The sequence below is a fragment of the Taeniopygia guttata genome, chromosome Z, assembly GCF_048771995.1.
Source record: "Taeniopygia guttata chromosome Z, bTaeGut7.mat, whole genome shotgun sequence".
NCBI lineage: Eukaryota > Metazoa > Chordata > Aves > Passeriformes > Estrildidae > Taeniopygia > Taeniopygia guttata.
This window is the reverse complement of record NC_133063.1, coordinates 5,641,984-5,657,003: the sequence shown is the minus strand read 5'-3', so window position 1 is coordinate 5,657,003 and position 15,020 is coordinate 5,641,984. Positions and strand designations below refer to the sequence as shown.

At 51.3% G+C, this 15,020-nt stretch overlaps 1 protein-coding gene across 1 annotated transcript; it reads right to left on the bottom strand.

Moving 5' to 3' along the window:
* Positions 1-5,885: 5,885 nt before the first annotated feature.
* Positions 5,886-14,759, bottom strand: LOC140681804 (serine/threonine-protein kinase PAK 3-like). Its single transcript, XM_072922295.1, has 9 exons — positions 14,705-14,759; positions 12,483-12,520; positions 9,701-9,793; positions 9,109-9,221; positions 8,476-8,593; positions 7,727-7,826; positions 7,103-7,299; positions 6,364-6,501; positions 5,886-5,975 (listed from the first exon to the last, which is right to left on the bottom strand). Exons 1-9 carry the CDS (start codon positions 14,757-14,759, stop codon positions 5,886-5,888), a joined length of 942 nt encoding a protein of 313 aa, XP_072778396.1.
* Positions 14,760-15,020: the final 261 nt, after the last annotated feature.

Below are 15,020 nucleotides of genomic sequence, written 5' to 3'. Positions count from 1 at the left end.
CGGGGCCACCAATGTTGAAGCCGCAACCTTTCCCATGCCTTCTTCACCACATCCCCAGCCATCAGGGTGGCCTTCCTCGTGCACTCCTCAAGAAGTTGATCAGGCGTCGGAGGAGGGGACACTGGGAGTGCCAAGATGATCCACTGACAAGCTTCACTGGCATTGGTGGTGATGATCTCGAGTATGAGCTGATCTTGTAGCTCCTGCCCTTCCACTCTCTTTTCTACAGCAGCTCTCACCTGGTCCACAAAGTCAATAAACGGCTCTGCAACAGACTGCTTAAGAGCAATATATGATATAAGAGGTTCCTTAGAGGGCATGCTAAGGAATGCCCGCTCTGCAGTGTCCTTTGTAAGATCTAATACAGCCCTAGGATCCCTGCAGCCTGCTTCTGAGCCTGGCTCCAGTCACCCTCACCAACAAGGTGGTTTATGGTAATTTCTTCTTTTTCTATGTCAGTGGCATAATCGGCGCTCTGTAAATTACCCAGAAGGAGGTCCCCTGCTAATCTCTTCCAAGTTCTTTCCCACATTTTATATTCTGATAGAGGGAGCAGGCAACTAAATAGACGCTTTAAATCGGCAGGGACCATGGTATTAGAGTTAAATGTTGCCTTTAAAATGCTCCTAAAGAATTCACTTTTAGGGCCAAATTCACATTTGGTTTTACAGAGCTCCCTTATGAACTCATACAAGAGGGGTTCCCATCTTGGGTGTTGCCCTCTTGCATTATAGGTTACTGGAGCCAGGAACAGAGGATTGGTGTTGTTTTCCACTTTCTGTTTTCCAGGCCCAGCACTCCCACCCCCCACGTCACCGTGGGAACCGTAAGGTGGGGTGTGGGAAACAGGAAGGTGATGGGCAGGGTCCTGGTGGGTGGAGCCTTGCGCAGGAGTGACGTAGGAAGAGGGTGGTGGTGTCAGCATTGTGGGAAAAGGGGTGGGAACAGGTGACACAACCTCAAGGGGTGGTGCAGTGGGTGGAGCGGTGCAATAGCACCTGGGAGGGGTTTGACTAATTGCTGCAAGGGAAGAGGAGGGGTTAGGGAAAGGAAGAAGAGAGTCTGGGGTGTGTGTGGGAGGGGGTAAAAAGGGATTCTGGGGAGAAGAAGTACTCACGACGTGGCGACGGCCATCTTGTGATGGTAAAGTTGGCGTCAACAGGCAGCAGCCATTTTGTGGTACCTCTACCGAGGGGTTAAGGAAAGGGTTTGGTGGGAAAAGGAAAGGGCTTGGTGGAATAGAGGCTCCTTGAGAGCAACCAGGACTATTAACAGGGTAAGAGGGATTAGGAGAAGGGTTAGGGACAGTGTCTCTGACAGTATGAACAACACTGTCAGAGCGAAGGTACTGAGGGGACCTGGGGTAGCCAGGGAGAAGGTGGCAACCCTGCGTCTTCTGTGGATGGTCTGCTCCCCCCGTCTACCCGGTGCAGGGGAAGCGGGGATAGGAGAGTGCGGTGGGGAAAGGGGTCTAGGGAGAACTGGGGATAGTGCAATGGATTAGTCTTAGTATCCCGTCCATCTTGACCACTCTCTGCATCCTTCACAACATCCCAAATCAACAGAAATAATTTCACAAAACCTCCTTTCACTGAAGGATCACCCCTCTTGCTGCCCTCAGTCAAAACCAATCCAAAACTCTCCACTCTTGAAAGCAGCAAACAAGGAGAAGCACTACTTCAATTACATTTAGAGGATTCTCCTAGCTACAGAGACCAGGTCATGAATTTTTCAGCACTGTTTATTCCAAACATTTTACATCACAGCCATGGGTGTGATTTCAGCAGGGAAATGCCATCACCAGAAATGCAAGGGGGATCCTTCTGTCTGGCTCCCTCTAGCAGAGAGGCCTTGGGACCAAAGCACCACCACCATTTCCCCCCCAGTCTTGTCCTTCCACAGTATTTTTTAGGCCACGGAGTTGAGATGGGTGGCACGGAAGTGACAGCTCTGACACACAACTGAAACCATCAGGGCCAGGATGGCAGGTGAGGCTGTTTTTCTGCTTCAGCAGAACAGTGCAGCCCAGATTGCTGACACTGATACTAAGTGAGTTCAGCCAAGCCAAAAGGGAGTCCAGCCAAGCCCAGTGGAGCCCAGCAGGGTGGTAGGAAGAGGCAGTGGAGCGGCAAATCCAATTCCCACGCGCACGCCCAGCGTGGCGGACTGATGGTAGCGGCAGTGCCAAACAGAGCTCTGCAGGGAGAGACACCCATCACCATTGCCCCTGCCACCACCAGTGCTGCAGAGAGGGAGCAGGAAACTACCACTGCAGGCCCACAGCTGCTCCAGGCAGCACCAGCAGCGCCCATCTACCATCAGAATCATTCTGTAAGCCCTCACCATCTTCTCCTTGTTCCGGGGGCCCCATGTGACACTTCACCTTTGTCGGTTACGTCATTACCTCTTTTGTACAATTTTATTTTTATTGTTATATAGTGCTGCTTTTGTTTTTTTCCTTGCTACATTACAACATTTCTAGCATATCTGGCCTCTCATAGATTGGTTTACATTTCTGGCCTCTCATAGATTGGTTTTTCCGTTGTCCCCCTCCATTGTCGTGGAGAAGGGGAGAGAGGAGAGGCAGTACAAGGACTATCTCAGGCTGAGGACATAGAAAGAAGGGAAGGTCTTAGAAAGAAAAAGAAACCCTTATGCTGCCTCTTTTGGAAGCAATAAAAGATCAGGTTTCTTAATATCCAGCCACAAGTCTTTGGAGTCTGGAGAGCCAAGAAGCACAGGAGCCCAGAAACCTTGTTGTGAGAGGCTAGAGATTGCTGGCTCCAAACATTTCAGGTGCTTATGTGGGGAAAGGGGCAGATCAAGCCTCGCTCTGGAGAGGTGATGCTCTGCTCTGCACACCCCACACTCCCAGGCCTGTATCCCAGCCCAGCAGTGGCCGGTGATCCCAGGCACAGCGGAGGCAATGCTCCAGCCCTGTGTCTGGAACCCCTAACCCAGCTCCTAAATGGCCACGTGAGTGGCAGCCCCATGTGGGGGAAGGCCCCAGGAAAGCCAAAGGCATTTTAACTCAGGCTATGTGGCAACCACATGTCTTTGCCCTACCTCCTCTTGGAATTCTATTAGCTGAACACCATTGGAACCAGGAATGGCAGATGTGTTGGTTCTTTTCTATATATTTTCTCTCATTCTCTCTTCCTCTTTGTTCTTCCAATTTCATTCTCGCAGACTTTTCAGTAACTTAAAATCTAACAGGCTTGGAATTTTTTAAGTTGAATACGCTAAGTTAATGCTTGATGGAATGCTTTATGTTGATTGAATCCTGCTCTAAATGTTTTGCCAAAGTTCTCTGATTTTCAAAAGTTGCCTGGGAAGATTTTTGTGTTGTTCCGACCTCTTGAGAACATCTTGTCCATAATTCTCCTGCTTTTCTACATCAGAGTTCGTGAACAAGTTGAAGTCCTTTGAAAGTGTCTCACTGAGCAACGTTTTAGGGGCCTTACATTTGAACTGGTGCAATGAGCAGGGTATTCTTGAGGTGACATGGGCATTTGATCCAGCAGTAACTGCTCGTGACATAATAAAGGAGAAACAAATTTTCAGTCAAGGCTGCTATCTTCTGGCAGAAAAGTAATAGACTCTCATGCAGAAAATGATGTGAACTGCTCTCTACTGACAGACCTGCTAAAAGCTTCTATAGAAAGCTTGTCCAGCCCTGAAGAGAGACGGAGACTGAGAAAAACTAGCACTATCCACAGTTAATGGTGGAGAAAACATGAATTTTGGTAGAAGAAACTTTGAAAATCCCAGTACAGGACCATGCCCAGTATCCATATGCATGGAGGTTTGACTCAGAGAGCTCTGTGTTGCCAAGCAGCTAGAAAAGGAACTGAATCAGTTTCCAATTGCCTTGGAGCCTGAAATAATAGCCAGCCTCAGGGCAGAGCAGGAATGGAATGCTGGGATGAAGCCAGCCCCAGAACCTGAGAAGCCAGTTAAACACGCTGGTCCAAAGCCAAAGAGCTGCAGAGCTGCAGCTGAGCAGTGCTGGGGAAGGCCTGGAACCAGCGTGTTCTAGAAAGTTCCAGAAACAAATCACATCTGGCCAATCAACGGCTGTTGATCTGCATGGCCACTCCCAGTCGGTCCCAGAGTCCTTTACTCTCTATGATAAGCTCACCAGAAGTTCTCTGGGTGTCATCCATTGTGGCTTTTCTTCTCCCGAGGCTTCCTGTTGCTCATTGATAGTCTGATGTGTGGCCACTTCATGGCCCATCCCCTCCAGGACAAGCTCCCACAACTCCCCCTTTTTGGTTTTATCGAAAATGAAAGGTATAACAATCATAGTAAAAATAATAACCTTGTCTTAACTAAAAACAACACAATACTTAATAGACTTTAACTAAACTTGAGAACTAAAATAAACAGGTGGGTTCATATTGCAGAGAATAACTAAACAAGAAGTAAATACAATTTCCATTTCTCCTCACTTCTAAGGGCCCGAGTCCCAGGCATCTCTCTGCCAATTCATTCCCCCTCACTTACCCATAAATCAAAAGAGAAGAGAAAATCAAAAGGACTGGCTATGGTACCTTCCCCCGGTGCCCTTCCCCAAACACAAAAGCCAAAAGAAAAGGCTTTAGGGAGGACCAGCCTGTGAGGACCTTATCGTGTGGCCGGGCACGGGTCTCCTGTGGGGCACCAGAGTCGCTCCTCCGGCTGTCCGGAGGGTGACGACTCTCCTGCATAAATAATTAAAAGAACTGGGGTGACTGGCTTCTGAGGGTCTCCTGTATCGGGAATCTCTGAAACATGAATTACAACAAAAATCAGGGACTGCTAATACAACAGGGAAGCGGGAGCAGGGTTGAGGGCTGTCGCAAGGTGGGTTAGGGTAGAATCCGGGGAGGCATTGCCAGTGCCATCCTGGCATGGGCACGGAAAAGGAGGGCAGATGGCAGATGGCTGGTGGCTGGCCTGTGCTCTTGAGCAGGTTGCATCTCCAGTCCTGTCTTTCTCAGGGATAGTGGGTTCAGGGACACGCGGCAGTGAAAACGAAAACTGGGAAATAAAGTCTGCGAAATATTGTGCAACTAAAATTTAAACTGAAATGACCATCAAATATACCACCAATTGCCACCAAACATCGCACAGTAAATGATTTTCAATAATCACTATATGATCACTATATATCACTAACAATGTAACAATGTACATTGAAATGAAAAACCGGAGTCCATGGGAAACGTTAAAGGCTAAAATCTAGGGGACATGATAAGGGAAAGGTTAAAGTCTAGGGGACATTCTTTCAGGGCATAGCCCCAAGAAGTCCTCCAGCAGGCCCACAGGCCTCCACAGTGGCTCACGCATATCCAAACTACACAAGTCTTCACTCCCACATGTTGGCCTTAGTTCCCGTGGCAGAACTTGCCTTCCCACTGGACGCTCACCTGTGCCCGAGCCTGTGGAGAAGCCCGGCTCCCTCCCCCTCTGCCCACAGCAGCACAGACACTCCCAACCTTTCCCAAGAGCTGCAACACAACCACAGCCACAGCAGCATGCCCTGCACTGCCACCACTCCTCTGCACCATTTTGTCCCACTCTGCTCCTCTAGTCACTGCTGCCAGCCTGTCTCTCCACTAGAGGTTTTGGCCTGGAGGCACCAAGGTCAGAAGACCTTTGCCCACTTCCAGACCATGCCACAAACCCCATATATGGCTTTTCCCACATTTAGGAAACACCTGACCATTCAGAAGCAAATTTAGAGCTAATTCACAGGGTGAGAACAAAGGGAGACTTCCAGCACAGTAAAGGTTTTATGTATAATCGTATTTATTTACACTATCAATCTAAACAAACTAGAAACTATGAGCTATCAGCTAGAAACTAGAAACTACAAAAAACACCAATGGCCTCCTGCAGGGCTAGTATCTCCTGTCGGCCATAAACTGCTGCGTTGCCATGATCAGAGGCGTCAGGCTGGAGGTCGGCTTGGCTGAGGTTACAAAAGGATGCTGCCCAAAGAGAAAAAGAAGAAATTAATATCTACTGACCTCACAGGCTGAAACTGGCTTTCTCTGGCAAGCAGAAAAATACACAAAGGAGGGCATTCTGTGCACCTCTGTCTCCACATCCAGGACCATGCTACATGAGCCAAACATGGCTCCCAATCCCACAAATCCATTAACCCAGATGGCTTCAGCTGAAAGAGATTTGGTCTAGGCGACCTGGAAAGGCTCCTTCCAACCCATGCCAGGCCAGGATTCTCCTCTGTTTTCCTTTGAAAAGCTCCCAGACTGGAGATTCTCAGGAGCAGGGCCCATCTGCCGCCTTGGACTTGAGCAGACGAGGAGCCCCTGGCAGCGGGCGGCCGGCGCACCCGGCAGCCGCTTTGCCTTTTACCTGCAGAAGTTCCTGGGCAGACCAGCGCCTGTCCTCGTCCGTCTCCAGGCAGCAGCGCAGAAAGTCTCGCAGCCAAGCCGACTGTTGCCTGGGCTTCTGCAGCTTCGGGGTGCCCCCGGTGATTATCAGCTGCTGAACCTGGAGAAGAAGGAAATGCCACGCTCCACCTGTCTCCTCCACACCCCAAACTGCTCACACAGACCCCACTGGACAAGCTCCACTCCCCAGTGGCTCTTTACTCCCTGCCAGAGGGAGGGAGATACCTTTCCTACCCCTACTAAAAGAACCCAAAGCCAGAGGCAGCCGTAGCCAGTCCAACATGCAAAGGCTCTTGCCTTGATCCCTGATTTCATTGGCTGATGGAATTAGGAGCAACTCCATCAGCAGCAGCACACTTTGCTTCTCTCAGCACTGACACCAGCTCTACAGGCGAGGTGGAAGACAGACTTTAATCTAACTTTACTATTTCCAAGGATTCCACCCATAAAATGCAGCTCACTGCTCCCTTAGGTAAAGCTGCTCACTGCTCTCTTAGGCAAAGCTTCCATCAAGGAAAAGGCATAGTGATTTTCTTGTGCTATTCATGATGAAATGCCAAGGGGATAATCTGGGCAAGAAGCATAAGAGACTATGCAGCCTGGCACCTATCATTGTCAGGTGTTAGCAAGCTTCCCAGGCAGCAGAATGGGAGTAGATTTAGTCAGAGTGACAGGAGCATCTGAGGGGAGTTGCAGCGTACCGTGCTAGAGCTGTTCATCAGGTAAGGAGGTGCTCCTTCCACCATCTCGATCCCCACAATTCCAAAGGACCAGATGTCCACTTTGGGGCCGTAGGGCTTCTTTGTGAAAATTTCTGGGGCCATCCAGTGAGTAGTCCCAACAGCTGAACTCCGTTTGCTCTGCTCAGCGGCGAGCTGAGCAGCAAGGCCAAAATCAGCTGAGGAGAAAAAACACTCAGATCAAGCCAGCGTGAAAAAGGAAAGCAAAGAAAAGAATTCCCCACTGAAACAATGTCTAAGAAGGCAGTGTGGAATCCAGCTGTACAAGGGGCATGCTGCTATTCCTCGAGCCTGCAGCTGAGGAAATACGCAATTGGCCACTTTGCAAAAGCCCCCGACTTCAGGCAGTGGCTTTTAGTCCCCTGAAGCTATTAGACTGCTGCTGCCTTGCTGGGGAAGGGACACACACAAGCCAAAGGCACTCCTGACCCCTTCTGCCCAGCTGCAGCTCCCTGCACCTTGTGGCTGTGCTCTGCGCTCGCAGCAGGGCAGCCTGCACTGCCACAGGCACCAGGGAAGCGGCAGCACCCAAAGGCAGCCCCACACCGCAGCCCGCCACGGCTGAGCCTGGCCAGCAACACCCACCCAACTTGACAGAGCCGTCCAAGCCCAGGAGAATGTTGTGGCTTTTGATGTCTCGGTGGATCACTTGCTTGGAGTGAAGGAAATCCAGGCCTTGCAGGCACTGAGAGAGGAAAGAGAAACACGAGCCTGAGTGGATTTCGTCCCACAAGCAGGGCAGTGGCACACCTGCAAGACTGACTTCCTGGGGGTTGGTGAGCCAGGGCAGGCCAGGCTGCTGGCAAAGGCAGCAGAGCTGGCTGCTCCAACACCAGGACAGCAGAGCTTTTCTAAGGGCGTGGCTGTTTGCTTTTGAAAGGGAAAGGCCAATTGTTGCTCTGGCCAGTGCCCTGCAAACACAGACTCAAGGTGCACTGCTGCAGCGCCTGTACTCTCTGCAGCCAGACAACAGTGTCTGCTTTTGCAAGCACCACTTGGGGTGCAAGGCTCTCCTTTGAGGCTGAGCTCTGTGAGAGTCCTGTGAGGATCTCTTTGTCTTTGCCACTTGCTCAACATGGTGCCACCAGCCACTTTGCTCTTGTGGGGAAGGAATGCAGCACACACAGGCTCCAGGCAAGGCTTTAGAGAGGCAAACACAAACACACTAGAAGAAGGGCAGGCACATTGGCAGGCACTTCATCTGCTCCTGCTACTGCCAGGCGTAAGAGAAATGCAGAAAGGAACCTCGGAAGGGGAAATCTCTGTACTCCTTATCACCCATTTGGAAGGGCCGTCCCGACCAAGCCATGGGAAGCACAAGCGCCATCCCTTACCTCCCGAGAGACAGCTGCTATCTCTCCTTCTGCCATATGAGTCTCCCTAATGACATCGTATAAAGAACCTCCATCCATGTATTCCATCACCAGCCACAGTTCCTCGTCCACCAGGTAGCTGAAAGGAGGAAACAACAGCCTGGAGATGAAGGTGTGCACTTACATGACCTGATGGATTCTTGCTCCTGTGTCTCTCTCAGAGGAAGACAGGAGGAACAGTCATTCACAATGCTCTACAGGGCTTGAACTCTGTGCAGTCTAAAGGCTGCTTGGTATCCACACCAATGCAACACGCCAAGGGAAATACAATCTACAGCGCTTTGTCAGCACTGGAGACCCGTGGGAAAAAATCAAATGCCAAAACAAATGAAACCATGTGGAGAGAGGACAGGAACTTTGAGGCTGTTGGCTCAGTGAGACAGGGCCAAGGCCAGTCTTTGAAAGCACACTTCAAACTAGGTATGCCAGCAAAGATGAATGCAGCCCCAATGCAATCTCCTCCCAGGACGCTGTAGATCAGCCCAGCAGCAGGAATTAACAGCTCCATCCTCTGCCAGCCACCAAAGGAGTGGTTGAACTTCTGGCTTGCAGGATGTGAATGACCTTTCATGGCAGAACAGCAGAACCACTCACCTGTCTACAAAGGTCACAAGATTGGCATTCTTATTGCCACGCATGATCTGGATTTCATTCAGGCACACCTCGCTGTTGCTCTCTTCCAGGAGACTAATTTTCTTTATGGCCACCTAAAACAACATGGAAAACATGAACCAAAGTTGGTGGCACAGAACCACCAGGGGAACACGGAGACAGTGATGATGGGGTGACAGAGCTGGGCTGGGCCAAGCTGCCTTGTGGCTGGACATCAGACCGCTTGCTTGGGCACCTCCCAGGACAAAAAGCCAGATAGCCTTTGCCTTGGAAACCTGGCAGAAACATGGTCTATGCTGTCCACGTCAAAGCTCTAACAACACTCACCGTTCCCATAGACTTCCCCCATGGCTTTACTTGATCATCCCCATTTTCATTCACACACCTCTTGCAAGCAGAAAGTCAATTTCTGCCAGAAAACATGGAGCAAAACTGCTGGACAACCTCTAGGGGGCTTGATCATTCCACTGGCATTCTCCATTTCACAGCAACAAAGCAAACTCTTCCAGACATGACAGATCAAATGCTGTCCTAAAACAGTTCTGCAGAAACTGTGGCGCTGCTTGACGCTTACCTCTTCTCCTGTGGCAGTCTCCACTGCCATGCACACCGTGCCAAAACCCCTAGAAACAAAACGGCCGCAGAGAAAGAAGAAGTCCTTTAGTCCCTGCAAGTGCAGAACTTCCGCAGTCCAAGAGGAAAAAAGTCCAGGGACAAACAGTATATGGAAGGAACTGTGGCTGCACTCACCCTCTGCCAATTGTTTCCAGTTCTGTGTATTTAGCCTCAGGATCTCCCTCGCTCACCAGCATCTCTGTAAAAATCCCAAGGAAAGATGCTCCCTTCAAAAGAGATCCCACCCTGCAGCAGATCAGAAAGGCAGCCCCACTCTCTGGGACACTGCGCCCTTTCAACTCACTCCCTCAGAAAACAACAGCACCACCACACCACCACCACCTAAAAAACAACAGCAGCAGGACAAGCAGCCCTGCAGCACAGATGGCCTGTCCAAAACTAGAAGTCTAAACTAAAATCTAAGCACATCAAGAAACAGCCAGAAGAGACAGGGCACAGAAAAGTGTAAGCAAGAGAAGTGATTGTTGCCTACAGACATTAAGGGCAGCAGGACAAACACAACCTTTCTGTTCGGGCAATGAACACTCTGGGACATTCAACAAAAGATTTAATCCTTGCAAACATGCAAGGCATCTTGGCTTCTGGAATCCATTTTTATCAACAGCTGCCGTTTCCAGAACAGGAAGAATATTGCAAAGTGCCTCCAGCAGAGCTAAGATCTCCAGCTTGAAGCAGGACTTTGCCTAAACAACGCCCTTCTGCCGCTCAAGAGCAGCAGCTGATGTTCTACCCTACTGTGATGGGCCTTAGGAATGAGGTCCCTCAGCTTTTAGGACAGGCTGAGCTCTGAAGATGACCTTGGCCGTGCCCCACAGGAGCTGGGCCCCACAGGAGCTCCTGGAGGCCTCCTCATTTGCTCGGTCACAGCCTCCTGCTCAGCCAGAAACAATCTCTGCTCTGCCTTTTGCCTAGAGGGAAGCTCAGGCAAGGCCAAACCAGGCCCAGCTGCCCTCCGAGGCAGGAGCAGCAGCCCAGAGATCCCTCCCCACCTCAGAGCACAGCAACAGCTCCTGTGGGGAGGCCTCAGGAGCTGGCACTCAGCTGAGGAGGAACAGGAGCTGGGACAGCTCTTGCTGACACATGCACACACACACCAGGCACTGCTGCGGCACACAAGGGTCACAAAGGACGTACTCAGCATGGCCAGGCACTTGTCCTCTGTTCTCTCTCCCAGCAGCTCCCTGCTGCCAGAGGAACTAGTCGTGCTCCAGGTGCACGAGCTGCTCCTGCTTGAGTTTCCAGCTTGGGCACTGGAGGCTTCTTCAGCTGCAGCTTGTGCAGGTGCCACGACAGAGGAGCTGGAGCTCTGGGACAAGAAATTAATTTGGGTCACAAATGTCCCTGGCAGAGATGCCCCTCCGATCTCATTTCAAATGCAAGCCCTGAGGAAGATGCTGCTGGCCACATCCAGGGCTCTTCACCTCTCTGCTTTTGCAGCCCACTTCTCCAGCTCACGGCCATGACCCCAAACCCTGCTTTTACATGAGGGACAAAATGTCACCAAAGACACTGCTAACCCAAACAGGCACTTACTGATGCGGGCTGCTCAGGCTGTGGGCTGACAGCAGCAGCAGGTTCATTGGCACCTTCCTCCTCTTCAGCCTCTTCCTCGGGTGCAGAGGCAGCCGGAGCAGGTGCTGGCGCTGCCCTTTTGCTCTGTGCACAGACAGCAGCAGGAGGGTCAGGAAAGAACCTGTCATTCAGAGCCTTACGTCTCTTCAGCTACAGGCCCCACTTCATCTCAGCTGTTCCTTTAGCTCCTGACTTTGGCTGTTCTGTGGGGAGGGCCAGGTCCCTCCTGGGGACAGTGTCTCCTCATATCCTGCAAGGCTGTAAACTGCACCTTTGCACTGCTCTCTTCACTGGGGACAAGGAGCCTGCACAGCCCCTGGGCACAGAGGGCCTCACTTGTACCCCAGGAGCATCCAAAGACATCCTATTGCTACCTCTTGTCTCTTGCTGAGACAAATTCCCAGCCCCTGTCAGAACAGTAGGGAAGTGATGCCTAAACGTCCAAGTTCCACACCCCTCTCCCGGCCTCACAGGCTGGGGGAATTGCTCTGGGAGAGCTGGAAAGATTCCAGTCCTCAGCATCTTCAGCCAGGCAGGGCAGGTGCTGTCTGCTCAGAAACTTGCAGCTCTGCTTTGCTCCAGCCACAGGACTAGCCAGAGCTGCCACTTACTGATGCTGGATGCTCAGGCCCTGCAGTGGCAGCAGGTGCACTTTGGTGGGAATCTTCCTCCCATTTGGCCTCTTCTTCAGGAAGACATGCATCCAGAGGAGGCTCAGAGGTCTGTTTTGGGCTCTGCAGATAGACAGCGGTGTCAGGGACAGGTAACCTCTCTATTCAGCTCTAGAGCCAGATGCACTAAGGAGAAATCATCTGCAGAGAAATGGCATTCTAATTGTTCAAACTCAAGTCAAATGGGCCAGTTAGATGGGACTGCACTCTCTTGTACAGGAGAACTTCCATCATGGCTTCAAGCACCAAGCAACCCAACTTTCAGCTGCTTAAAAGCTCTGAAAAGGAACTGGAGAAACAGCCTTGGATCCAACTCCTCCTGCAGCTGCTGCTGCTGCTTCTGCTGCTGCTGCAAAGAGCCTGGACTGTTCTTTCATTCATCCAACCAGGCTGGCACTGGACTGCACCAGGCCCAGCTCACAGCTTGCTCCACAATTGTCAAATGCTACCAACGTCAAAGGTTCCTTTCCCACTCACCCAAGGAGCGGATTCTCTCCAGGCACGGGTGATGTGACCTGCAAGACAAAAGGCAAAAAGAAGCAGATGCTGTAAGGAAACTGCCTGTGCTGGGCAAGCCCACCAAATAGTCAGCAACCAAAGACAGAGCATTCTGCTTTCACTCCATCACTCCAGCAACAACCCTTGTGTCACACAGCAAGGCAACAGCACAAACTACTGCCTCGTGTCTACCCTTTGTCCTCTTTGGCCTCTCAACCCATAGAAACTCGAGACTGAGAAAGTTCCAGTGGTTCTGCAACAGGCATTCCAGCTTCTGCCCCACCCCACCCAGCAGGAGCTACAGCTCCTCTCTTCCCTGGACTTTAGTTTTCTGAAGAGATTGCATGCAGCAATTGCCATGAGCTTACTGAAAACCCTTCCCCAAAAAAGCTTCCCCCAAGTCCCCTTTAGCCATGGTGGCAGTTCTGTGGTGACACAGTGCAGGAACAGCTCCTGGGTTCAGGAGCATACAAGAACTGCTCTGAAATGTCCATCTCAGAGGCCTTTTCCAAGCTGATCCTGTGATTTCATCCCAGAAGGAATGGCTCTTTTAGCACTCAGGAAGTGTCAAGTTCCACAGGCACATGCTGGGATGAGGGAATGCAGACAAGAAGACTTGAACTGAGGGACTTTCCCTCAGTGCTGGAGAGCAGTGCACAGCTTTTCCAAGGACTCCTGCCAAGCTCTCCCAGTCCTCCTATCTTGGAAGTTGTCTGGCTTGAGCCAGCAAACAGAGGAGATTCCAGACCCCATGGGCACAGGCTATGGCACGGGAGGAGCGGAGCCCCTGCAGGCTACATTACAAATGCTGCCCAGGCCCCTCTGGCTAGAGACACCCCCTTCTTAGCTGCAGCTGCTGACAGCAGCTTTACCCAACTCAAGGCCTCTTGGTGGCATTTTGGTGTCCATATGCCACACTGCACAAAACCGTCCACTTACGTGCCAGCTGGGTGAAAAAGTACCCAGAATAGGCCACGGAGAAAGCCGTGCAAACTGCAGCACACACTCTCTCCATGGCCTGAGCAGCGCTGCCCAAGTCTGCACCAGACAACGCCTTGAGGAAAAACCAAAAATCCTGCGAGTCCTGCTGGCAGAGACCTCGGCGATCAGCAGGTTCCGCCTGCAGTGAGCGTGCCACAGAGCTGCTCTGCTCACTGAGCCCTGCCGGGCCTGGGCACAGCAACTTTGCCTTGGCAACGCTGGGATGCGGCCCCTGACATCACAACAGCAGCCACCCTGGGCTGGTTTGTGAACTCACAGAGTGCAGAGAACCAGATCTTCCCTACAGCTCAGGCCAAAAAAAGCCTGCAAAGCTCTCCTCTGCTACAAAGCAAGACAAAAAGCCCTCCTAGTCCATAAGCTACTGCTCAAGGCATCTAAGAGTAACTCCAAGAACACACTAATCCCCTACAGCCCACCCGGAGAAATTGAGCACTGAGAAGGGAGCGGGATGTGAGGAACCACATCAGTGCTCTTTGGCCACTAATGCTTCTGAGCAAAACCCAGAAGGCTTCTTCCAGTTGGACCTTGCTCAGTTCAGGAAAGCAGCAAACAAGGAAAAGCACTACTTCAATTACATTTAGAGGTTTCTCCTAGCTACAGAGACCAGGTCATGGATCTTTCAGCACTGTTTATTCATTTTACATCACAGCCATGGGTGTGATTTCAGCAGGGAAATGCCATGACCACAAATGCAAGGGGGATCCTTCTTTCTGGCTCCCTCTAGCAGAGAGGCCTTGGCACCAAAGCACCACCACCATTTCCCTGCCAGTTCTGTCCTTCCACAGTAGTTTTTAGGCCACGGGGTTGAGATGAGTGGCACGGAAGTGACAGCTCTGACACACAACTGAAACCATCAGGGCCAGGGTGGCACGTGGGACTGTTTTTCCGCTCCAGCAGAACAGTGCAGTCCAGAGTGCTGACACTGATACCAAGTGAGTTCAGCCAAGCCAAAAGGGAGTCCAGCCAAGCCCAGTGGAGCCCAGCAGGGTGGTAGGAAGAGGCAGTGGAGCGGCAGATCCGATTCCCACGCACACGCCCAGCGTGGCGGACTGATGGTAGCGGCAGTGCCAAACAGAGCTCTGCAGGGAGAGACACCCATCACCATCGCCCCTGCCACCACCAGTGCTGCAGAGAGGGAGCAGGAAACTGCCACTGCAGGCCCACAGCTGCTCCAGGCAGCACCAGCAGTGCCCATCTACCATCAGAATCATTCTGTAAGCCCTCATCATCTTCTCCTTGTTCCGGGGGCCCCATGTGACACTTCACCTTTGTCGCTTACCTCATTACCTCTTTTGTACAATTTTATTTTTAATGTTGCATAGTGCTGCTTTTGTTTTTTTCCTTGCTACATTGCAACATTTCTAACATTTCTGGCCTCTCATAGATTGGTTTTTCCGTTGTCCCCCTCCATTGCCGTGCAGAAGGGGAGAGAGGAGAGGCGTTACAAGGACTATCTCAGGCTGAGGACATAGAAAGAAGGGAAGGTCTTAGAAAGAAAAAGAAACCCTCATGCTG

What these genes read in the sequence shown, in the direction of transcription:
- LOC140681804 (XM_072922295.1), bottom strand. Translation starts at nt 14,759, where the DNA reads ATGGGGCCCCCGGAACAAGGAGAAGATGATGAGGGCTTACAGAATGAT. An exon ending in CTTACAGAATGATTCTGATG is followed by an intron (nt 12,521 to 14,704) that starts GTAGATGGGCAC and finishes TTTGTCTTGCAG; the next exon opens with GTCACATCACCCGTGCCTGG. An exon ending in CTTGTGACCTTTGTAGACAG is followed by an intron (nt 8,594 to 9,108) that starts GTGAGTGGTTCT and finishes TCCTCCTTTCAG; the next exon opens with CTACCTGGTGGACGAGGAAC.